Source organism: Schistocerca gregaria, chromosome 2 (assembly GCF_023897955.1).
Source record: "Schistocerca gregaria isolate iqSchGreg1 chromosome 2, iqSchGreg1.2, whole genome shotgun sequence".
NCBI lineage: Eukaryota > Metazoa > Arthropoda > Insecta > Orthoptera > Acrididae > Schistocerca > Schistocerca gregaria.
Genome location: NC_064921.1, coordinates 387,082,921 through 387,109,638, shown reverse-complemented (window position 1 = coordinate 387,109,638; position 26,718 = coordinate 387,082,921). Strand labels below are relative to the sequence as shown.

General features: G+C 43.3%; 1 protein-coding gene and 1 non-coding gene across 2 annotated transcripts in view; both read right to left on the bottom strand.

Annotated features, from left to right (window-relative positions):
- LOC126320956 (uncharacterized) overlaps nt 1–15,706 on the bottom strand; it is a 204,638-nt gene extending 188,932 nt beyond the window's left edge. Inside the window, exons 1-2 of the mRNA XM_049994136.1 lie at nt 15,650–15,706; nt 5,032–5,246 (exon numbers count right to left, since the gene is read on the bottom strand). Coding sequence (XP_049850093.1) covers nt 5,032–5,054 — 23 coding nt within the window. The 5' untranslated portion in view covers nt 5,055–5,246; nt 15,650–15,706. The remainder of the gene's footprint in view (nt 1–5,031; nt 5,247–15,649) is intronic.
- Nucleotides 15,707–23,898: 8,192 nt separating this feature from the next.
- Trnas-cga (transfer RNA serine (anticodon CGA)) lies at nt 23,899–23,973 on the bottom strand. Its single transcript has one exon. It is a non-coding gene; the product is annotated as a tRNA-Ser (tRNA).
- Nucleotides 23,974–26,718: the final 2,745 nt, after the last annotated feature.

Here is a 26,718-nt window from a genome sequence, read left to right as displayed (position 1 = left end):
CTTGCTGCAGTTGGACAGCTGGAGGCGACACTAGTGCTCCAAGCGGTGAGAAAGGAAACAGTGACGTGCGTCGTAAGGGCAATGTATGTTTTATTCATGTTTGTACTTAATTAACTAAATATTTGTTACATTCCTACGTTCAATGCATTGCTGAGTTACGAAGGAGCATGAATTACCGTGAAATAAATGTAAAAAAAGAGAAATTTCACTGAGTCAATTGCATTAACTACTGCTTTCGAATGCGTGCATAACTGCAGCTTACTCCGCTGAGACCAAGAGAATATACGTAACTACATATTTCATGTATGAGAAGTGTATGTTTCTGTTGTTGTCTGCTCTTATTACCATAAGCGCTCTCCTTAACACGTAAAAAAAAATTATGGAGACTAATGATTCGTAAGTCCTTATACTTCTAATACTTCACTCAACTTTCTGACACACGAATATTTTTGTAAATGCAATTACTTTTCCTTCAAAAGCGAATATATTGAAGATTCTTGCTGTCTCAGATGCAGCAACATTGTGGAACTGGTTTATTCCCTGTCGCGGAACAGTTTTATCGTTTTTTGACGGTTTATAATGACGTGTGTATGGTTTTCCCTTCAGCTGTAGGTGTGTTTGCTCATTTAGTACGTTAAATAATGCAGGTATTACAAGCCACACAGGTTTCCTGTGTTCCATATTCACTGATTTGACTGGAAGTGGATCCAACAAAATTTCGCGTTGTTGGTAAATACACGAACGTCTTTCTGCAAAAGGTCAGGTCTTCTGGTGTTTATTGGAAATATATTGTCATTAGAAGATAACGACATTCTCAAGCGGGTGTCCGGACTTTAGAAGAGAATACACTGCCCTGTAAGCTGTAATCTACCGTTTCACACCTCCCAGGGTCATAAGGAAACAGAAGAATGACAGATGTGGTATCTTTTTTAGTTATTGTCGATTTTTTTGGGACTACATAGGCTCCCTGCTGTAAAAATTACGTTACAGATCAGTTCGAACAATACTATTCTCACTCATCCGATATCGTACTTATAAGTGTTAATTGCTGGCCGATGCTATCGGAGTGGATAAGAAAAACCAGACGGAGTGTCACGACTGCTACGTTAGGCTGCGGTAAAATTTTGTTTAACGGTTCAGGACCAAAGAGACCATATACCAACATTAGTACTAGCTTTACAAATAAATGAGGTTGTGGCCTTCAATATTTTCGAGGGCCCCTAGGAGATGCCTTGCCGTTCGCTTTTGTCTTCTCATGTAAGCGTCGTTCTCTGTAGCTCCGAATAGTTTCCAAAATATGAAGCTCATTCTCATTCCGAATGTGTTTAAATACTTACTTACATCAGTCCACATATTAACATTAATAACCACTGTACTGCCAGTTCCATTTGTAAGCCTGTTCTGCGAGAGACGCAACATTTCGACGTGCCACCGATTCAACGTTGACGTGACGTACTTACTGATTTTCAATATCTTTTTTCTCTTATCGTACAACCTGAACCTTCAGTCATCAGTCATTCGAAGAAGTCTGAGAATTTTAAGTAACTATACCGCTTAGAGCGATTATCAGAAAGTGTAATGCAATTTACATTTTCAAAAATACCATCGGTCCACATCTTTAGTTGCCTGCTCTCGACATCAATCGGGGACAATTACAACATACATTATTTCCGTGGTTCGGCATTTACTTAGTGAGCGGAGGTGGAAGCCAACTCACGAGGTGTTTGGCAAAGGCAGGGAGAAAGAGGTGCTGCCTACAATATTTACGCCCAGAAACAGATGAACGAAGCTGAAGAGAAACGTCACTGTCTTCTGTGATATTATGAGATTCTCTTCTAAAATGTTGATCTAGTTAATTTGAGATCTGTTCACCCAGTATAGAGGACAGCAATAAAACCCCAAAGAAACTGGTATAGTCATGCATATACAAGTACAGTGATATGTAAACAGGCAGAGTACGACGCTGCTGTCGGAAACGCCTGTATAAGACAATTCTCTGGCGCAGTTGTTAGATCGGTTACTGCTGCTACAATGGCAGGTTATCAAGATTTAAGTGAGTCTGAACGTGGTGTTATAATCGGCGCACGAGCCATGGGACACAGCATCTCCGAGGTAGCGATGAAGGGATTTTCCGTACGACCATTTAAAGAGTGTACCGTGAATACCAGGAGACCGGTAAAACATCAAATTTCCGACATTGCTGAGGCCAGAGAAAGATCCTGCAAGGATGGGACCGACGTCGACTGCAGACTTCAATGTTGGACCATCAAAAACTGTCAGCGTACGAACCATTCAACGAAACATCATCGATATGGGCTTGTGGAGCAGCAGGCCGACTCGTGTACCCATGATGACTGCACGACACAAAGCTTTACGTCTCATCTGGGACCGTTAACATCGGCATTGCACTGTTGATGACTGGAAACAGGTTACTTGATAGGACGAGTCCCGTTCCAAATTGTAACGAGCGGATGGACGTATACGGGTATGGAGACAACCTCATGAATCCAGGCACCCTGCATGTAAGCAGGGTACTGTCCACGCTGGTGGGGGCTCTGCAATAGTGTGGGGCGTGTGCAGTTGAAGTTATATGGGACCCCTGATCCGTCTAGGAACGATTTTGACACGTGACACGTACGTAAGCATCCTGTCTGATCACCTGCGTCCATTCATGTCCATGGTGCATTCTGCGGACTTGGGCAATTCCAGCAGGACAATGCGACACGCCCACACGCTCAGAATTGCTACAGAGTAGCTCCAGGAACACCCTTCTGAGTTTAAACACTACCGCTGGCCACCAATCCCCCCAGACATGAACATTTCTGAGCATATCTGGGATGCCTTGCGACGTGCTGTTCAGAAGGGATCTCCACCCCCTTGTTCTGTCACCAATTTATGGACACCCCTGCAGGGTTCATAGTGTCAGTTCCCTGCAGCACTACATCAGACATTAGTCGAGTCCATGCCACGTCGTGTTGCGGCACTTTTGCGTGCTTGCGAGGGCCCTACATGATATTAGGCAGGTATACCACTTTCTTCGGCTCTACAGTGTATAAGACCAACGCGACAGAGAATAGTTCTTTAAAAGGCAATTACGTCATTTCGTACCTTGAAGACTACAGAGCTCTCTTACAGCCCTCGATCGTCCGCAAACGGAAACCAAGTCTCACGGCGAGAGTTAGTGGCGCTGTGTAGCAGATCTAAAGCATCACGAAACTACGAGATGGCGAACGTACGAAAATAGACAAGGTAAAAACGAGGAGCAGCATCAGAGTGACAGAACATTAAAATTTGACACCTTTTCTGGGCTAAGTAACCACCAGAAGCCTTTACCGTTACGTTTTACCATCTACGAAGGGGGCATACAAAATGATACTGTACCCTCTGCCATACACCGGAGACTTCCTAAGAACAGTTGTAGACGTAGCTGTTCTACCAGCACAAGCGCGGCTCGCCAGGCGTCCTCTGACTTCAGCTCCCTTACCTTCGTGAATATCGGTTGCAAAATTATACGATTCATTTGGTAGTAAGTTTAAAACATCACGAGATACATGTCGTTAAAAAGTGTCTCTCTTTGTCGTCCGGTCAACCACGCGATTTTTCAGTTATCAGTGAATCGTTATCTCTGATACTATTGTTGTCGGTGGTATCGTCGGTCAGTATAACTGTTTCCCTCTGTCGTTGAATATTTGAAATGCAGTTATAAACTTATTTTCGCTGCGGTGGAATTTACCACGAAAGCCTTGACCAAGACACTATCCATTCGTAAACCGAGGGAAAGATATAGTAACTCCCTGTTGCTTCTTCGATCACTTCATGAAGCTGTAATATTAAAAAGTACTACCAGGGTACAATCACGATTTAGTGTCCTCCTTCCCGTCATCACAGTGATCAGAAAAACTGCAAAGAAACTTTTTTTTTCTATTTTAATATAATGAAAGGAAAATGCCTACATCATCTCGCTTTCAAGAAAGTATTCAAGAAAGTGTTGTCGTATCATCACCTGTAGCGAATGAAGGGAGGGTGAGTGAAGGAGGGAATGGGGGTGGGAGGAGAAACGTAAGATAATCAGCGTAGATTCGCATTAGCAACGTCCGGTAGAGTTCTGTTGTTTTCGCTGTTTGACCGATCAGGCAGCTCTTCTGAATTTTATTTGTATAGTCGACTACTATCAGGGACCATGAAATACTTCCGAACGGAAAAAAATTGAAGAAATAAGGAAAGACTTGCTTCGGTTCTGAGTGTTTAACTAGTGGATGCAAAAAACGAAAGATATATGCGCAATATAGACAAAGTGCGATTTCTGTACTCCATATTTATGACTGATTAAATTACTACCGAATCCAAGGCAGAAGAACATCATCATGCTGGGTTCTATAGAGTGTCCTAGAGGAAAGCATATATATTCAGGCTTATGACAGGAGCAATCATTCGAAGCAAAAAATCGTAGTAAACACGGGCTATAAAATGCTCACCTTAAAGGCTACGAGCACTTGTTCATCTTCTGTACTATGAAACACATATTTTCTACTGAACAAGTGCTCATAGGTGATAAGGTATGGGTTTTAGAGAACAGGTTTACTAGCATGTTTTGCTTCGAATTATCGTTCCTGTCATATCCCTGAATAGTGACCATTACTCCTGGGACACTTTGTTTGGCTGACGTGGCTGTAAGTTATTAGCTGAATGATGAGAATTTTCAGTTGTCGCTTCTTTGCGACGAATGTTTAACCTCCTGCCAATCCTAAGATAGGGATATTGAAGTATGCTTTCTCCACAAGCTGTACATTGACACCAAAAATTGAACACAATAACTTTTTCTTAGTTTTTGCGGGTATCACTTAATACGATGAGACCCGCGGTTTTGTGTATACTGGGAATTCTATAAAAATTATTGTTACCGGTACAGACATCGGATATGCCTGAGGTATCTCTCGCCGAGCGCGGACCTTTTAATTTCGTGAAGGAGACTATGCACTGCGCGCACCGCGGCCACAAATAAGGTAGGAGGCGGGAAGCGGCGGTACTTACCTGGGTCCGCAGCGGCTGTCCATCTCCAGACGGGGCTCCAGTTTGAGACGGGCCGGGCAGATGCAGATGCAAAAAGCGGTCTGGCTGACGCCGTGGCGACGTGCGCGCGCCTAGCGGCCATCGTGGGCACTGTCCGCGAGTGCAGCTGCATAGGGTCAGTGGCGCGCCGTGGGCGAAACTGGCGCAGCCGCTGATTCAGTTCCCGGCTGCTGCGACTGCGGATGGCAAAAACCGACCGGTTAAAACCGTTTCCGGCATTTTAATTATGAATAACAGGTCTTTTTTAGAATGTTTCTGGTCTCCGTTATAACTGTTTTTTTTTTCATTTTTTTAAAAATAATAAGCAGATACAAACTAGCTTAGCAATTTTCCATAGCATCAGAGTTAATTTTTTTTGTTTTTAAATGAAACCTTTTTTTAGAAACAACGAGCAATTTTTGTTTGCAAAATTCCCAGTGTTTTGAAATATTGGATTATTACAGAAAATGGGAAAAGAAATGAGCACTACTATAAAAATAACGCGTACAGTTAGAAACTAGTAACGTACAAATGACAGGAATCGGTACAACATTACAGAATCAATAAGGTATTTGTTGCCGTGTGCGTAGCCTGTTACACAGTACTCGTGTATGTACAGTGTGCAAGACTTGGCCCCACCAGGTCTATGCGCTAGTTTCTCGCTGTCGTGCTCAGACGTCAGTTGCATTGCACAATGGTTCCTCTCCTAGTCTGGAAGTGTTATACGTAGTGCGAAAGCAATTAACTACATTGCTTCATTTGCTTTCAAATATTAAAAACCGGAGGAGGCCCAACACACTTGCGACGTCATAAAGGAGAAAGCATCCACACTGTGCCTTGATAGAGAAGGTGTATTTGACTGCTATACGTGTAATTTCATTGACGAGCTATACCTTAATTTTGCGGTTGCTTCAGTATGAAAAACTGATACCACACAAAAGTGATCATACAGGGGAGTCATCAACTTGTGAGTGTTCGCCCACGCCGTCGTCGCCCCCGCCTCCTCCAACTTCGCAATCTTTGCTGAAGACAATGAGACCGATTTCTGCCGCTGCCTCAACCCTGTATCGATCGACATTTAAATCTTTATTCAAAGTCTAGGTTTGTAACAGCAATAAAAATAACGAAATTCGGTTATTTCAGAAAGCGGTTGCTTTGAGCAATTAAACTGGAGACGAAAATAAATGGTGTAGCCGAATACCGGTTATGTCAGCGATAACCACAATCCCTAGCTGGGACTGGTGCAACTATGTTTTGAGAAATGATAATGTAGCGTATGATCAAAAATGTTAGCTTCTTATGTTTTCTGACGTCTTCTCGGGTCGACACATGCCTGTTAGTCACTGTACTTTGACGACGAGCCGTGTTGGACTCATTCACATTAACATCTTCACTTTGTAAATTACTCTAAAGGGAATGGCAGAAGGAGCTTTTGATCGCCTTTGTGCCCGTGTCCAGAGGTGGTAAGTTACTATGAGACGAAGCTGCTAAGGTTACCGGCTCCTAGGCTTGCACAGTACTTAAACTAACTTAAGCTAAAGGCAACACACACACCCATGCCCGAGGGAGGATTCGAACCTCCGACCAGGGGGGGAGGGGGGGAGGGGGGGGGGAGAGCCGAGCCGCACGAACGTTGGCAAGGCGCCTCAGATCACGAGGCTACTCCGAACCCCACGCGGCTACGTGCCGATGTGTGCGCTGTCATTTATACGGTGTCACCCGGTAGGAGTGGTCAGTATTCAGGGACATGACAGGAACGATAATTCGAAGCAAAAAAGTACAGTAAACATGGTCTCTAAAATGCATACCTTAAGAGATACGAGCACTTCTTGATACTGTCAAACAGATCTCTTCTCCTGAAGACTGTTTGTTCTCCATGTTTTGAGAGGTGATAGTATGGACCAAAACAAGAAAAAAAAAACGTCTGTGAGCACTTGTTCGTTATCGCTAGTGTGAAACAAATGTCTTCTACCGAACAAGTGCTCATAAGTGTTAACGTAAGCATTTTAGAGCGCATATCTACTGGACTTTTTTGCTTCGAATGATAGTTCCTGTCATATCCCTGAATATCGACAATTCCTTCTGGGCACCTTTTATTTACTGTACCCATGGAAGCGGTAAGTAGCAAGCTCAGTAATAACACTATGGATCCTTCTCAAAACTGGATCACGGACTTTACTTAGTTTCTCGTATTTACTCTGGCGTCTGCACGTTATGATTTTTCAGATTTTATTGCTTACTCCTGCGAGACAAACGAGTCTGCGACCATTTGTGCTTCCCTTCTTTGTGTACTCCTAATCTTTCTTATTAGGCTGACCTGATGCAGATGCCACACATTTGAACGTTAATCCGGTGTAGGCCGTAAGGTGTTGTGCAAGCAATCTCATTTACGGACAAATTGCTGTGTCGCAGCGTTCTACAATTGAGAGAGAGTCTGTGTTTCACTTACCTACAACTGAGTCTTTTAGTTTTCGTCAAGTGCACAACTTTACTTGTCTATATATGCAGCATTGGAACAAGGGCTACATGCTATGCTAACACAATTGCTACACTCACCAGATCTACCAGAAAATTCTATAAAGTTCTGGTTCTGCAGATGACGAAAGAATCAAAACTTTCCATCCAGTTTGTCGTAGAACAATCTAGTGTCAAAGCTGTACACAACAGTCTAAACGCAGAAATATTAATATCCGAATTTAAAAAAAAAATGCTACTGCGTATGAAGGTTGCTGCTATAACATGTTTCACTGTCGCAGAATCACAGTAATGAGATGTTATAACTTCTGGCACTGCAAAACAGTTATGGCTACTGAAGGGCGGCAGACACCATTCCATGAGGAAAGGGGTGGGCAAATAGCTGCCCACGTGCCACATGCGGGGTTTTTGTGTGGCCCGCCAAGACAGTCAGGAAAACCTGCGTTTTTGAACCGCCTTTCCTTCTCGTGCGCGACTGCATATCTTCACTAGGGTAGCCACGTCACTACCCATGAGCTGTGTCGACAGTACTCGCGCAAACGAAGTTGATACTCGGCGCGGTGGGTGATGGGGGCGAACCTACAGGCATTTGCAATTTTCGCTCGCTCCCATCAGCCACCGCTCCGAGTATCAAGATGATTTGGGTCAACGGTAAGATGAACAGCGCTTTTGCGGTTGATCTGGTTTATTTCCTTGTTATCTGTGCAACATTAAATATAAAAATGTTTCTTAAAACCGTTAAATCATTGAAGAATGTAGAGTGTATGATAAAAAAATAATCTTTTCTGAAATACAAACTTAAATAATGAATGCAAACGTTTTAAAAGGTGCGGCCCTCCGCTAACCTCCACTTCCACAAAGTGCCCCCGAGCTTCGGCAATTACCCATTTCTGCCCTAGGAAATTCCTATTCTACATTGTTTGGGTTGCAGAAATGGCTAATTTCCTAGCTCACACACCGTCAGTCCAGAAAGTTCCGAAACTGGTTTTATTCCTGGCGTATACTGACATCAGCGCAGTAACTACGGTGACAGCTTGAATTAACAGTTGTGAATGATGGATGTGCATTGGGCCAGTCAGTTGAGAGAACGCACTGTTAAATAGTGGGCGTGCGGCCGTTGTGTCACAAATCGCAGTGGAGCAACATCTTTAAATCAAGTGCTCCAGACACTGCACACTGCGGAAATATTTTGAAGGAGAGATATGTGTGTGGAAAGTTTGTTCCGCACACCTTGACTCCCGAACAAAAACAACGACGTCTGGATGTCTGCCGCGACGTGACTGAAACGCAAAATGAAGACAGTTGTTTTCTGGAAAAAAATCATCACGGGTGACCAGACTTGGTGTTATCAATACCAGTCTAGCACAAAACGACAGACTTCAAGAATTCACCCGAAGGTTCAAAGCCAATGTTACGGGTAAGTTGAACAACATCCCATACAATGACAGTTTCACATCATGTTTTGTGCTTTGAACTCAAGTGGGTGGGGACTACGTAGAACACGTGAAGCACTGAAAGACCAGCATCTTAACGTTACTACATTTTTTATTAATCCAATCCTGAATCTTTTTGGACTGACGGGTTGCAATTAAGATGGAATAGTTTTTTTACTGTGGCACCTGAAAGAGCCGTCTAAGAGAAGTACAACAGCATAATACATGAGGAACTTGATCAAATAATAAGATAACAACACCGCAAACCACTGTCCCGCCGCCATGAAAAGAGGTCTCACAACCATCTTCTTTTCCAGTTCCGCAGAAAATTTCTGTTCCTTGGAAATATGAAGTGCATCGCAGGACTTCGAAACCGTTTACCGTTACTTATTTCACGTTACTACTTACCCTGATATCGACAAAGCGAACAGTAAACTCGGCTGCAGCGAGAACTAACTTAAATTACGTGACTAGGTACAGTTAAGAATAATGCAGGTAGTTACCTCGCAGCGCACGAACGGGAGAAATCACGGAAAGTGCCTTTGCGGGCAACCGCGATGGCTTTAATTTATTGACGAGCGACAGCTTCAATTATCCTGCACAATCCACCTTACGGTGTGTAACGGAGGTACCAATGATTGATCCCTCCTTCCCCATTTCGCATCCGAATGGCGTGTCGTAAGACTGACTGTCGGTAAAACTCCGTATTAGCTCCAATTTCTCGAATTTGCTCGTTCTAATCATTTCGCGAGGCGTCTGTGGAAAAAAGTAATACGTTGCCTGACTCTTTGCAGAAGACACTCTCCCGGAATTTCAGCAATAAGCCATTCCTTGAAGGACTTACATCGAGGACGCCTCTCTGGAAAGCCATCGAAAGATTAGACGTTTCTGGGGAAGAAAGGGATTTACAGGCGCACTCGCGAAGTAACAATCCACAGAATGGATCTCTTGTTGCTGACGTGACCAAACAAGTTCCTCGTTTTGACCTTCCAAAAGGACTGTGGACACGATTAAACATAATAAGGACTGGAGAAGCCCTCCAATGACTGAGTAACCGTCAGTGTGTAATATGACTGCAGTGCGTGTAGTATACAGGGTGGTCCATTGATAGTGACCGGGCCAAATATTTCACGAAATAAGCATGAAACGAAAAAACTACAAAGAACGAAAGTCGTCTAGCTTGAAGGGGAAATCCAGATGGCGCTATTGTTGGCCCGCTAGATGGCGGTGCCATAGGTCAAACGGATATCAACTGCATTTTTTTTAAATAGGGACCCCATTTTTTATTACATTGTAACCTCCCCACAAAATAAAATAATATAAATAATACTCTCATTTAGCGTAACTACCCAACAGTGAAAATATAATACAATGTGACAAACCTATAACCTTTCAATAACTGACAGTCAAGTTAACCTGGTAAATTTTGGACGTCAGCAATGCTGCGTCATAGCCCTGATATATCATTCTGAATAAGCTGAAAAATCTTACCTTAATTGGGTCGCCGGATAACGCGTATATATCTGCTCCTATAAGAAATTTTTCCTGGCGCAGCTAAGTGCGATGCTGGCCGATAGATTTGTCTTATATAAAAGGGAAGAACTGATTTTTCTTTTCAATAATCGGGATGGCCAAGGATTGGAGAAATTATTGAATTGTTTAAATTGAGATTAATGACAAAAGTTACTTTTTATGAGACAGATTATTATTAACAGATGTTTTTTTAAACATTTACATGGGACTTGATTAACAATACTACATATGCGCGAGGCTGCTTTCACCTTATCCTACAACGCTCAGGATCTGCCATCGCTGCACACGACCGGCCCATCCAACACGGTACACCAGACACGACTGCTCGCTAGCAACAACTAACTGCTACTGCTAGACAGTTCCTACTGCAGTCAATACTGCTCTTTGGCCTCAGATTCTCTTCTAGCTTACATATCGCAGGCAGCGCGTGAGCAATACATCGAAATTACATCAGCTCGAGTGCGTTAGCAACATATTCATTAATCATGGACCTCTTACAACATATTCGTGTAGTGCGTAAAGAAATATTAATGTTTTAGTTAGACCACTTTTTTCGCTTTCTGATAGATGGCGCTGTGTTAGTCACAAATGTATAAGTACGTGGTATCACATAACATTCCACCAGTGCGGACGGTATTTGCTTCGTGATACATTACCCGTGTTAAAATGGACCGTTTGCCAATTGCGGAAAAGGTCGATATCGTGTTGATGTATGGCTACTGTGATCTAAATACCCAATGGGCGTGTGCTATGTATGCTGCTCGGTATATTGGACGACATCATCCAAGTGTCCAGACCGTTCGCCGGATGGTTACGTTATTTAAGGAAACAGGAAGTGTCCAGCCACATGTGAAACGTCAACCACGACCTGCAACAAATGATGATGCCCAAGTAGGTGTTTCAGCTGCTGTCGCGGCTTTCTTTTTTTTTAAATAATTTCCTTAGATTCATGATTTTTGTGATTTTCAGTTCATTTGTGCTATATGTTTGCAAAGTGTGTAGTGAATATTTTCATCTACGCTTAACATTTTTTCTCGTATGTTGTTTGGTTCATTATGCTGTTGTCTTTCTTTGTGATGTATTATTATTTCTCATTAGTCAAATCTGTATTATTATTATTATTATTATTATTTTGTAAACTGTTCCATCATGCGAAAGAATATTCAGAGTGGTCAGAAATAGTCTGAAAAGCTGTTACGGATGTCGCATGATAGGTTGTGCTGAGAAGTAATTACTAAGAAAAAAATCGACGCGTCGCGCCGTTGTCGAGTTAATTAGCATTGCAATTAGCTAATCAGGCTGTTACGCACGCAGATTCAAGCCAGCCAGAGGCGGTGTTGCTAAACGTGTTATTCGTTTGGTTTCCTTAAACCGAACAAGACATCGATGGAAAAACTGGACGTGGGAAGATATTACGGCTCGAACCAGGGCCAGAGGCTGAGCAATCTCGTGCGCTAGCATCTGCGCTATGAGGACAACTGACACTAATTTCATGTGGCGGGCCGCGTGAATCTGTGCAGGCAACGGTCTGAGTCTCTAACTGCAACGTTAATTAACTCGGAAACGGCGCAACGTTTCGAATTTTTAGCCTCTCTGGCGGCGCCTGTCACTGCAGTTCGCTGAGCGTCTGTAATCGACCGCCGCACGAAAGACGCCGCTCTTCCTTGGATCTTCGCTACCTCTTCTGTTTAGCAAACGCGATAAGGATCCCAGACTGAAGAGTAATAATCAAGAAGGACAAAGGGGTGACGGTGCTACGGAGAAGGTGACGGAACGTGCCAGCAAAATGAAGACTATAAACGAGGGACACGATGCTAAGTGGAGACGACGCAAGTAGTCAATCCAAGGAAGAAGAATTGAGCTAAACAATTCACGATGTGGATAAATATGCCCTTGGGCAGTAATTTCTGCGATGCGCAGTACAAAGAAATACCAACTTTGTACTCAATAGCACAGAACTAAACGACTAGCAATGAAGCTCTGAGAAAAATTGTTCTGTCTGTGAGATTTGGTTTTAAAAGGTGCCAAGACACAAAGGTCATCACGTGTGAACGAGACGACGTAGCTCAGGCAAGACCCACTACATTAGATTTTTACGAAAAAACAAAGCACCAGCATTAAAGCGGTCAGATGTTTATCCACGCGAAACCTGGGTTTCATACATATTAAATTGTGAATATATGTTTTCGCAATGATAACGTGCGAGTATTGTCAAACACAAGTGTCGGCGAATGTCTGGTTATCGTACAGTGCATGGTCATGGTGTTGGGGTAGAGACGTGTCGCGAATGACAGCGCTGCATCTGAAGGCAATAAAATGACGGCACGGATAAAATCAGAGAAATTAGAGTTGATGCGGAAGTTTAACCACAATGGTTCTCTTTACATGCCACCCATGAGTGGAAAGGGTAGGAAAAAAATAAAAGTATCAGAATTACTCTCCGCCAAACACAGTAAAATACCTAGAGGGATATGTACTGGAGTGTACACTGTTAACTGCCTCTCCTCCTTGCATCTGGCACGTAAACACAACAGCGCTGCCACACTGAACAGGCCTTCAACACGCTTTGCCCGGAAGCACAAAGACTCATGTAAAACGTTAACTCCGTCCACAACTCCTGGCGGGCACAATGGTTCCGACCGACCACTGTGTCATCCTATGCTACGGGCGTCATTGGCTGCAGCATGGAGGACGTGGCATCACATCGCTCTCGGGGTCGTCGTCGATTTTCGTGACCTGGAACTGCTATTACTCGGTCAGGCAGCTCCTCGTTTGGCGTCACGAGGGGGACTGCACCCTGTTACAGTTCTCCGACCAACGAAAAACCCTCTGCAGTACCGGGTATTGAACCCGGATCCTCTGGATGGCACACAGCCGCGTTGACCACCTTTTTTTCCTTTTTTTGTTAAATCTCATTTTGTTCACTTTTGTTCGTTGCATCTGCTCGGGACAGACGTCGTAAGACATCCGTTTAAGTGCGTTGTTGATCGATTAACTCAGTTTTTTTATTACAGATGGCAGCTAACACCACTCAGTTACGGAGGGGTACAGTGCGACTACACACTCTTATACGACAAGTTATCATTGTGTGATGTGGTATGCGAGGTATAACGAATGCGCTTGGAGGTAAAGGTATCTGGCTTTTTCCTCTAGCTCTGGAATCTTTTTTATTCACCGATATATTGTAGGAATTGTGCTTGATCCTTAGGGTTCCGTGCATCAGTCGGTGAAAACGGATCTTTATAGAATCGCTTTCTTATCCGTCTGCCCGTCCGACTGTTAAAAGCCCTTTTTCTCAGAAAGGGTAGACGTATCAAGTTGAAACTTCTGTTCCATACTGAGATCTAAGGTCCGTTGGCGGTGTAAAAAAAAAAGGAAGCTTCTAACAAGTAACTCACTGATGTCAAAAAATGCGGCCGTCTATGACACATTTTTTTATACTCGCACACTCACTTATCAGAATCTGCAGGGTACTTCCCATTGATCTGCAATGAAGAAATTTGTCAAAAAGGAAGGTTTCACAGTACCACCAAAAGAAAAAATTCGGAAATTGTGAACTTGTAGTTATATCACATCAGATTTATTTTTTTTTGCGATTTCTTATCTTACTCTGTCTGTTTGCCTATCTCTTAAGACCCTTTTTTCTCTGAAACGTGTAGACGTAACAAGTTGAAATTTATGTCACATACTAAGGTGTCTAGGCCGTTGGCGACATAATAAATGTTAACTTCCTAAATCAATGCAGCCAAAAATTACGGCCAAATGGGTCACATATTTTGATACTTTCAAACTCACTCATCAGAATCTATATGGTACTTCCCCTTGGCGTACAATGGTAAAGTTTGGGAAGAAACGAGGTTTCACAGTACAGGTAAAGGAAAAAGTCAGGAAATTATTAATTTATAATTATGTTATACAAAAAATTTTCTTTTGTCATTTGTTGTCTAGCATCAAACTTGAAATTAAGACAGGCTGACTGGGTCGCAATGGTAAAAGTCAATCATCTGGCAAGGAATGACCTTATTGCTCATATGACGCGTTTGGGAATTTATAGATCATCAGATATTAAGGAGCCATTACTACACGTAGATATGGCGTGTTAAGTTGTATGTTAAGAGAACATTCGCAGACTAGTCTGCCATATCTACGTGCAATAATCGCTCCTGGATATCTGATGATGGATAAATTCCAAAACGCGTCATATGTCATTCCTTGTCTGGTGTTCGACTTTCACTATTGCGACCCAGTAAGCCTGAATGTATCAAAGCCGACAACAGGCAAAAATGGTCGGAATCCTTGATTCGTCGAGTGGATGCACTGTCTACATACATAATTAAGTTTATATAGAATCATCAGTGCGCGAGTCCTACCCGCAACTGGCCAATTTTTTAAGAGACCAATATTTTTTTTTTTAACGGCAATGTTATACAAGTTTTTACGCTTAAGCCTTTTTGCGAAATGCTTAGAAAGAAAGAACAATAAACAGAAATGAAACGAAGAGATTTTCTTTCACGGTAAATGATAACAGCCAAGCCGGCCGGAGTGGCCGAGCGCTTCTAGGCGCTTCAGTCTGGAACTGCGCGACCGCTACGATCGCAGGTTCGAATCCTGCCTCGGGCATGGATGTGTGTGATGTCCTTAGGTTAGTTAGGTTTAAGTAGTTCTATGTTCTAGGGGACTGATGACCTCAGCAGTTAAGTCCCATAGTGCTCAGAGCCATTTGATAACAGCCAAACAGTTGCAGGATAGAGATTTATTGAAATCCTTGACCACGGTTTCGGTATATCTAAATATACCTTCATCAGAAGCTAAAATACACTAAAATCACATCCTGCAGTGGAGATGCGTAAAACAATCGTACCAAAGGCCTCGTCAGTAGACGCAATGTTTAAAATTTTAAAATTTTGAGATTTTATTTTCCTTCATGGAATGAACATCTACTGTTTATATTTAATCATTTTAGCGCTGATTATGGCAGAAGTCAACAACAGCGAATAATAAATCTCAAGGGCCACACGTCGAAACATTCCTGTCTGTATTCCACAACAAAGCACAAATTATTTCAAGGAAAATATTAGAGGAACTGCAGAATCATACACGATATGTTGTCCCCTTACTTTGCTAGAGTGGCACAAGAGTTAAAGTGAGAGCTGCGTTACCGTATGCGAAGACACGGCCAGGAGGATCAGTGTCGTTTTGATGCGCTGTATCGTTCTGCCCTCTGGCGAGCCGCGAACTGTTAACCCAGACGACCGACGCAGTTTCATCAGTGAAGGGCGTCGAGCATGAACAACCAATTTCTTCGTAGCGGGCTGTTTAAGTTGGCCACTAATCAGCGCTGACGTACATGGAAGCGTCCACGGCTTCCTAAATAGCTGTTTGACGTCACTGATGGAGAAGGGCGAAACTCGCTGACAGCTTGTTAGTGCGACCTAACCGAACGTCTGACAGCGCCAACGGTCGAGGTCACCTGGAGAACGTATTTCCCAATCGCTGGTTCGGCAGAGACGGTGCCATTCGGTGGCTGGCGCGTGGCGCTATTATCAGATCTCATTCTATTCGATTTTCTTCTTTCGGGGGCACGCAATATCACTAGCGATCAAAACTCCAGTTGAAACGGAGGAGGAAATGCTTGCTAGGCTATTAAGTGGCAGCCCCTTTTGGCCACAGACACAGCCATTCACTGAAAGGTAAGGCAACATTCACGCGCCGTTTAAATTTAGGTTGATGTTCCTAGCCGTCGTTTTCAGCAGTTGCAAAGTTTTGTACAGTGCGTCTACGTATAAAACGAGCATCATGATACATGTATAGTGATGAGGTGTCCTTGTCTATAAGGGGATATCAAGAGGTATGTCGATGGAATTCTGAGGCTAAAAAGCAGTTTAAAAGAAAGCAAGGCATTTAGATTGTGGATTAAACAAAGGACAGCAAAAGCGATGGAAGAATATAAACTGATAAACAGAAGAACACAAAAAATTGTTTAGACGAACAGAGAGAGTGGATGGAGACACTGACCACGATGATGGAGTAGAATAGCAAAGGAAATAAAATATAGAAAGTTACTGTATGGAATTATCAGAAACAAGAGAAGAGAAATGGCACTGAATGTAAAGATCATTTGTGTTGTTGTTGTGGTCTTCAGTCCTGACACTGGTTTGATGCAGCTCTCCGTGCTACTCTATCCTGTGCAAGCTTCTTCATCTCCCAGAACCCACATCCTTCTGAATCTGCTTAGTGTAGTCATCTCTTGGCCTCCCTCTACGATTTTTACTCTCTACGCTGCCATTCAATACTAAATTGGTGATCCCTTGATGCCTCAGAACATGTCCTACCAACCAATCTCTTCTTCTGGTCAAGTTGTGCCACAAACTTCTCTTCTCCCCAATTCTATTCTCGATGTTAACAAATTTCTCTTCTTCAGAAACGCTTTCCTTGCCATTGCGAGTCTACATTTTATATCCTCTCTACTTCGACCATCATCAGTTATTTTGCTCCCCAAATAGCAAAACTCCTTTACTACTTTAAGTGTCTCATTTCCTAATCTAATTCCCTCAGCATCACCCGACTTGATTCGACTACATTCCATTATCCTCGTTTTGCTTTTGTTGGTGTTAATCTTATATCCTCCTGTCAAGACACTGTCCATTCCGTTCAACTGCTCTTCCAAGTCCTTTGCCGTCTCTGACAGAATTACAATGTCATCGGCGAACCTCAAAGTTTTTACTTCTTCTCCAAGAATTTTAATACATACTCCAAATTTTTCTTTTCTTTCCTTTACTGCTTGCTCAATATACAGATTGAATAACATCGGGGAGAGGCTACAACCCTGTCTCACTCCCTTCCCAACCACTGCTTCCGTTTCATGTCCCTCGACTCTTATAACTGCCATCTGGTGTCTGTACAAATTGTAAATAGCCTTTCGCTCCGTATATTTTACCCTTGCCACCTTCAGAATTTGAAAGAGAGTATTCCAGCCAACACTCTCAAAAGCTTTCCCTAAGTCTACAAATGCTAGAAACGTAGGTTTGCCTTTCCTTAATCTATTTTCTAAGATAAGTCGTAGGGTCAGTATTGCCTCACGTGTTACAATATTTCTACGGAATCCAAACTGATCTTCCCCAATGTCGGCTTCTACTAGTTTTTCCATTCGTCTGTAAATAATTCGTGTTAGTATTTTGCATCTGTGACTTATTAAACTGATAGTTCGGTAATTTTCAGATCTGTCAACACGTGATGTCTTTGGGATTGGAATTATTATATTTTTCTTGAAGTCTGAGGGTATTTCGCCTGTTTCATACATCTTACCCACCAGATGGTAGAGTTTTGTCAGGACTGGCTCTCCCAAGGCCGTCAGTAGTTCCAATGGAATGTTGTCTTCTGCGGGGGCCTTGTTTCGACTCAGGTCTTTCAGTGCTCTGTCAAACTCTTCACGCAGTATCTTACCTCCCATTTCGTCTTCATCTACATCCTCTTCCATTTCCATAATATTGTCCTCAAGTACATCGGCCTTGTATTGACCCTCTACATACTCCTTCCACCTTTCTGTTTTCCCTTCTTTGCTTAGAACTGGGTTTCCATCTGAGCTCTTGATGTTCATACAAGTGGTTCTCTTATCTCCAAAGGTCTCTTTAATTTTCCTGTAGGCAGTATCTATCTTACCCCTAGTGAGATAAGCCTCTACATCCTTACATTTATCCTCTAGCCATCCCTGCTTAGCCATTTTGCACTTCCTGTCGATCTCATTTTTGAGACGTCTGTATTCCTTTTTGCCTGCTTCATGTACTGCATTTTTATATTTTCTCCTTTCATCAATTAAATTCAATATTTCTTCTGTTACCCAAGGATTTCTACTAGCCCTCGTCTTGTTACCTACTTGATCCTCTGCTGCCTTCATTACTTCATCCCTCAAAGCTACCTATTCTTCTTCTAGTGTATTTCATTCCCCCATTCCTGTCAATTGCTCCCTTATGCTCTCCCTGAAACTCTGTACAACCTCTGGTTCTTTTAGTTTATCCATGTCCCATCTCCTTAAATTCCCACCTTTTTGCAGTTTCTTCAGTTTTAATCTACAGGTCATAACCAATAGATTGTGGTCAGAGTCGACATCTGCCCCTGGAAATGTCTTACAACTTAAAACCTGGTTCCTAAATCTCTGTCTTACCATTATATAATCTATCTGATACCTTTTAGTATCTCCAGGATTCTTCCATGTATACAACCTTCTTTTATGATTCTTGAACCAAGTGTTAGCTATGATTAAGTTGTGCTCTGTGCAAAATTCTGCCAGGCGGCTTCCTCTTTCATTTCTCTGCCCCAGTCCATATTCACCTACTACGTTTCCTTCTCTCCCTTTTCCTACTACCGAATTCCAGTCACCCATGACTATTAAATTTTCATCTCCCTTCACTATCTGAATAATTTCTTTTATTTGATCATACATTTCTTCAATTTCTTCGTCATCTGCAGAGCTAGTTGGCATATAAACTTGTACTACTGTAGTAGGTGTGGGCTTCGTATCTATCTTGGCCACAATAATGCGTTCACTATGCTGTTTGTAGTAGCTTACCCGCATTCCTATTTCCCTATTCATTATTAAACCTACTCCTGCATTACCCCTATTTGATTTTGTGTTTATAACCCTGTAGTCACCTGACCAGAAGTCTTGTTCCTCCTGCCACCGAACTTCACTAATTCCCACTATATCTAACTTTAACCTATCCATTTCCCTTTTTAAATTTTCTAACCTACCTGCCCGATTAAGGGATCTGACATTCCACGCTCTGATCCGTAGAACGCCAGTTTTCTTTCTCCTGATAACGACATCCTCCTGAGTAGACCCCGCCCGGAGATCCGAATGGGGGACTATTTTACCTCCGGAATATTTTACCCAAGAGGATGCCATCATCATTTAATCATACAGTAAAGCTGCATGTCCTCGGGAAAAATTACGGCTGTAGTTTCCCCTTGCTTTCAGCCGTTCGCAGTACCAGCACAGCAAGGCCGTTTTGGTTAATGTTGCAAGGCCAGATCAGTCAATCATCCAGACTGTTGCCCCTGCAACTACTGATAAGGCTGCTGCCCCTCTTCAGGAACCACACGTTTGTCTGGCCTCTCAACAGATACCCCGCCGTTGTGGTTGCACCTACGGTACGGCTATCTGTATCGCTGAGGCACGCAAGCCTCCCCACCAACGGCAAGGTCCATGATTCATGGGGGGAGGAAAGATCATTTATACAGATGGAAGTGAGGAGGAGGACCATAAACAGCTGTGGAGGACATATCTTGATGTTTTGTTGAACTCAGATGAAACAGTAGGGAAAAACAGAGGTATAAAGGATATAGAAGGTGTACTGGAAGTAGAGCGACATCTAATGAGGATAGAAGTGGAGGAGGCATTGAAAAACATGGAATGAGGAACGACACAGCGATGGATAAACAAGTGTGGAAATTTTCACATCAACAGAAGAGATGGGAACACTGTTGTCGTATAGAGCTGTGAGAGCTATATGGAAAGAGATCCGGAAATGCGGAAGAAGGGAATATCTGCAGCTGTCTTCAAAAGGAAAAGACGAAAACATGTAAAAAAAAATATAGGGGCTTCAATCGTAAGTGCCACTGTGCAGAAAATTTTGAGAAGAATCTGGAGAGACGAATTTGAAGAACACTGCAAAAGCAGTTGAGAGGAGAAATGTATTGCTTCATGCAAGGAAGGTTGACAGTAGATATTTTTGCTATGAGACAGCTGCAGGAATACCACTATGAGTGTGGTAGACATCTATTTACTGTCTTCCTGAATTCAGAAAAAGCATGTCACTCTGCATTGAGTATATAGTTCGAGAAACAGTAAGAAGAAATGGGTAGGGAAACAGACTGTACGGAGAATAAAAGAATTGTACCGGGAAGTGTAAGTTACATGAGAGAGGAAGAAGAGAGAACAGGTATCTGACGCAGAGGAACGATCTGAAACAAGGAAGTGTTACAGCTCAAATACTTTTCATTGTGATGATGGATAATATAATGAAACAAGTGACAAAGAGGGACAGTGGACAATATGGCAGAGATGTTGCTGCTAATGATTTCATTGCGTGGAAGAGCAGCGAGGGGGATGTGTAATTACATGTGTGGAAACAAGTCGTGCAAGAATGTGGCGTAACGTTTAATGCAAAGAAGTGCGAGATGGAAGAAGAAAAGATACACCTACAATAAAAATGGCTCTGGGTGAGGAGCAGCTATGAACGGTAAAAAGTTTTAAGTATATGTGGAATATAACTCATTAAAGTGAAAGAAATGACAACAGATAAGTGAAAGCACAATACAAGCTGATAGCTTTTTTGAGAAGCGTGAGAGAAATGATACAGAAAAAAAAGAAGGCCCCTATTAAAGTAGGAAGGCCATATGCCAATCATATTGTATATCAGTAATGTTGTATTCTGCACTACATTGTACAATTTTATTTATTTGTTTTATTTTTATTCCATACGACCACTGCAATGTTGTCACGTTATCTTGTACAATTTTATTTATTTGTTTTATTTTTATTCCATACCACCGCTGCATTGTTGTCACGTTATCTTGGAATAAATTGTTACATTAAGGGGATATTCATTAAATATAACGACTGATAACGATGGACCTGATGATGTAATTGCTACAGATGTTACTTTGAAATTAGTAATAGCGGCCCAAAATTGGTTTTGGTCGAACCATTCTGGAAGATCATTCAAAGCTATAAGCAGCTTCATTAGCCCTGTTTAAAATCTAAGTCTTACTAACGGAAACAATCTATCCCATATTTCGTTTATTTTAATAACAATCATAGATTATTTATTTCTAATATACTTATGAGTTTGCTATCTTTAAACTAAAGCAGACTGTAATTTTTACATTAATTATCAGTCTATAATGCAAAAACGATGTACGACAATTTTGCGTAGATTATTCCATTACTACTAGCGTATTCGCAGACTGAAGTGTTTTCATAACAGTGCAGTTATTTACCAACTAACGAGTCAGTCTGACCAGCGGGCCGCAGCGGACTTGCCAGCGGACCTGCCATCTCTTTTAGGCAACACTCGGACGAATGTGGCTAAAGTTTTAAAGTTCTGTGCCATGTCAAATGTTTTTACAAAGATTTTAGGGAGAGAATTTTAATTTGCTCACTTTGTGACAAGCTCGCCCATATTTTATGTAAGTGGCCAGCCAATAACAATTTCCTGTGACATTCTTGTTGCTGTGTTTCCCCTTTCCTTAGGTTTTACTTTCTTATGTAGCATTTTCCTTCTTTTCCTGCTTTCTTTGAGTGTGTGCTTTAGTTTTCTTAGGTCTGTCCACATTCGTTCCTTTTAATGTGTGTCAGTGCGCTGATGACCTCGATGTTGAGCGCCCATAAGCCCCAACACACCACCACCACCTTCTTTAATTATTATCGCAATTACATACAACCTGAGGCATAGATATGCTGATGAACCAAAGCATTCTGATCACTCAACACCGAAAGGTTGATCAGGGAGTGGAAGCGTTAAGACAACGTATAACCAGAGCAGAGACGAATGGGACGCAGACATGGATCGTGGCCCTTTTGGGCAGGCAGTAGGCCGACGATAGATTACTAGTAGCGTATAAAAACTGGCACACGAAATAACAAGAAAAACAACCAGTTCAGAGTTAACGACCATCAACTGAACTAGCAGCCAATACCTTCGGATAAAATCCTCTACCCTGCGGACAAATGGGTTGAAACTATTCGGAAGAAGCCGACAGTGGATAGCTCGCCAAGCGATGGGTGAGGTATTAAGCTGCGGGGCGCATGCTCCTAGGCCTCCCCGAGACCTGTCATAGCAACTGAAGGCACCGACACAGCAGTGGACCACGTGAACAACGTTGCCGCCTACACGCCGCCCTTCATGCTTGATGTCTTCTTGCAGCACGATAACTGTCCATGTCACAAGGCCAGAAACCTGCCGCAGTGGTTTGAGTAGCGTGATAGCGAACTCGCGCTGATGTCTTGGCCACCAAATTCACCTGATCTGAACCCGATGGAAAAATCTGGGACGCTGTCGGGCGCGAGCTCCGTGCCCAAAAACAAGCCTGTAATTTTCAGGAGTTGCGTGACATGGGCTTCCACATCCGGTGCCAGTATCTCTGGAACCTACCAAGAACTTATCGAATCCATACTACTCAAAAGCGCTGCTGCACTGCGTACCAAAGATGGACTAACAAACCATTATGCATGTGGTCATAACGGTTTGGTTTATTAGTGTAGAGAAACGAACAGCGCGCACTAGCTCTGTGTGTTAGGTGCACTCGTGGTTGATCCGTCAATCAAAGCTGGCGAGACTGAATCGTTAAACACACAGGCCGAATGAAATTTCAGAGCACGCACACTGGTGCCGTTCGTTATGACCGCCATGAATGACTCTCTTATTTGCTTCGCTTATCATCTGATCGTCTTATACAGTAGCCGCAGATTAAAGCGTTCTGTGGTGTCACCGTCAGACACCACACTTGCTAGTTGGTAGCCTCTAAATAGGCCGCGGTCCGTTAGTATACGTCGGACCCGCGTGTCGCCACTATCAGTGATTGCAGACCGAGCGCCGCCACACGGCAGGTCTAGAGAGACTTCCTAGCACTCGCCACAGTTGTACAACCGAGTTCGCTAGCGATGGTTCACTGAGAAAATACGCTCTCATTTGCCGAGACGATAGTTTAGCATAGCCTTCCGCTACGTCATTTGCTACGACCTAGCAAGGCGACATATTCAATTACTGTTGATATTGTGAATCATGTACCGTCAAGAGCGACGTTCGTCATTAATGGATTAAAGTTAAGTATTCCACCAGCTACGTCCGTTGTTTCTAAATTCTAATTTCCTTGTCCTGTTCCAGACCTCACGCCCGCCTGCGTGAGCTAAAACGCGTGCCTTTCGGCCTCCTCTAGTAACACGGTATTGGCTCTCCTGTCAACCACAACACTTTCAGCTTCTGAAATTACACTGCCGGAAAAAATACAACAACCTCAGGGACAAGGCCATTTTATTAACAAGTGAGGTGACAGGTAGCTCTTCATTGCACAAGTATATGATAAAAAATTCAGATGAAATGAAACACACATGTCACAGTAAACGGTACCCAAACAGTCGCTTCAATACGCGTTGTACCCTTCTTTGGCGGCAACGCAGGCGAGTATCCTCGCAAGCGAACCATCATAAAAGTACCGAATGGCATTCTGTGATTGACTGTCCCAAGCATCGTGCGTCTCTAGTTACAGTTCAGAAACGAATCTTGCATGTCCTGGAGATCGAGTAAGTTCCCGCTTCATCACGTCCGTAACGTGTTCGGTCTTAGAATGAAATTTTCACTCTGCAGCGGAGTGTGCGCTGATATGAAACTTCCTGGCAGATTAAAACTGTATGCCGGACCGAGACTCGAACTCGGGACCTTTGCCTTTCGCGGGCAAGTGCTCTACCAACTGAGCTACCCACGCACGACTCACGCCCCGTCCTCACAGCTTTAATTCCGCCAGTACCTCGTCTCCTACCTTCCAAACTTCACAGAAACTCTCCTGCGACCATTGCAGAACTAGCAGGAAGTTTCATATCAGAGCACACTCCGCTGTAGAGTGAAAATTTCATTCTAGAAACAACCCCCAGGCTGTGGCTAAGCCATGTCTACGCAATATCCTGTCTTCCAGCAGTGCTAGTTCTGCAAGGTTCGCAGGAGAGCTTCTGTGAAGTTTGGATTGTAGGAGACGAGGTACTGGCGGAATTAAAGCTGTGAGGACGGGGCGTGAGTCGTGCTTGGGTAGCTCAGTTGGTAGAGCACTTGCCCCCGAAAGGCATGGGTCCCGAGTCCGAGTCTCGGCCCGGCACATAGTTTTAATCTGCCAGGAAGTTTCGTGTTCGGTCTTGCTGGCCATGCAGTTACGTCGCACCAGCCCAATGTGGACTTGCACTGTCCTACTGAAAAAGCGCATCACCTTTATGTCGAAGAAATGGCACTGGCATGGGGATAACAGCCTGTGCAATGTAGTGGGCCCTGGTTGTTTTACCCTGCAGAAACACGAAATGTGACCTTGAGCTGTATTTGATGGCACCAAATCCATGAAGCCTGGCGGGAGACTTGTGTGCCGTGGGCGAAAGGATTCAGGAATAGGCGGCTCACCAGGTCTACGCCGTACATGCAAACGATCATCATTCGAATACAGACGGAACCTGCTCTCATCACTGAAGACAACAGAGTGCCATTCCACTCACCAGTCAATTCTTTCGCAACACCAGAATAGCCGCGCTTGGCAGTGTCGTAGTGTCAGTGGTAGCCTAGCCAAAAGCACACGTTATAACGATATGTTTACGTAATGTCTATACATAAACATACAGTTATAAATGTCCCCGTTCGTAGTCGCTAATTATAACAATATGTTTACTTTTGTGCTGTAACATATAGCTATAAACAGCAGTGGAAATACATTTTCGAACGCCGACCGTGTGTGGCTGTTTCTTGTTGGATCGTCTGATCAGTCGGAAGTTGCATTGCAGAGGAGAGAGAATGCCTATTCAAAATATAATTATTTTTTGGATAGCTCAACACGAATTTCCTAAGGGACCGTAGTTTATCATGCATTTACCAGTAGAATATGGCGCGGAGAAAATATTTCGCCGCATACAACTTCCGTCCGATTTCGACGAAAGAATTCGTGACTGTGAACTCTCTATTTGGCAGAAACATAAAGAAAATTAAATAACTTCATGAAGGAGTGAGACATACACTCTATATTAAATAAATAGTCCACACACCAATTCCATTTAAATCTGAATTTATGGCAATTAATAGATGAACTTACACCACAATGAAGAATTTTAACATGGATGCCGTTTTGACTGGCACTTCTCTTCTCGTAATAACAATAATTCCATTGACGTTTTCACATACACGTCGCACAATAAATTTACTGCTATGCAGTATTGCACTTTTAGTGTTGCACTTTTACTTTACACTAAAATAATATTATTTTTGACGATAATAATGCGACGGCAAGATGGTTCAAATGGCTCTGAGCACTATGGGACTCAACTGCTGTGGTCATTAGTCCCCTAGAACTTAGAACTACTTAAACCTAACTAACCTAGGGACATCACACACATCCATGCCCGAGGCAGGATTCGAACCTGCGACCGTAGTAGTCGCACGGTTCCGGACTGCGCGCCTAGAACCGCAAGACCACCGCGGCCGGCCACGGCGGCAAGACATGCGCATGCGACAAAAGTTACAAGAGACAAGAGAAGGATGACTAACTGTTCATCGAGAATATCTTGTACATAAAAATAAGTGTAAAAGTGTTCTTCTTCCGTCCGTTTTTCGCGCTGCGGCTTTCAAAGTCAATAACACACTGCATCTCCGACGGCGCTTCGACAATAAACAAGTTACGTCACAGGTCGTTCACCTTTCACATTCTCGCAACATTATTTGCTAACTGTAGCTGTTGCCGAGCGACTGCTCGATTAGTGAATGATATAAAATGATAAGGCAATCACATAATGTTACAAAGTGCTATTACTACTACTACTACCATTGCTGCTGTAAGCAGACGGTTCCCAGTGACCCCTGATGACACCGCAGGTGCAACACGTGCACGGATTCCGTCCCTGGTCGGTGCTCGGTCAGCCACCGCTGCTCGCGCATTGCGCCTGTTCTACGTGGACGTCCAGAAGTTGGTCTACAGGTGTGGGAATGTTCCACAGACCACTACAGAAAGAAGCGGCACGCCACTGGTACGTTGTGCCTAACATGTAAAGCAATCCGTCGAGACGTCAATTCAATTTTCCGCAGGCCTACAATGCCCTTCAAATGGCAGAAGCTGTTCAACAAGAGCACATATTCGTCGGTGGGGCATGGTTGTAATCTACGATGCTGCAAACACTGTTCACCCTAAATCGAGCACCGATACTGCCTGCAGAGTCAAAACAGAGGACGCGCAAACATGTCTGCTCAGCGCCATCTGATCGTCGATGAACGTGACAGATGAATGGCTAACTCTGCAACCCCTCAGTAGGCACGTATTATATCCATGTGCCACTGAACGCATACCTTGAGGTTTAGCATTTTCCCCCCGCAGTATACAGGGTGGTCCATTGATAGTGACCGGGCCAAATATCTCACGAAATAAGCGACAAACGAAAAAACTACAAAGAACGAAACTCGTCTAGCTTGAGGGGGGAAACCAGATGGCGCTA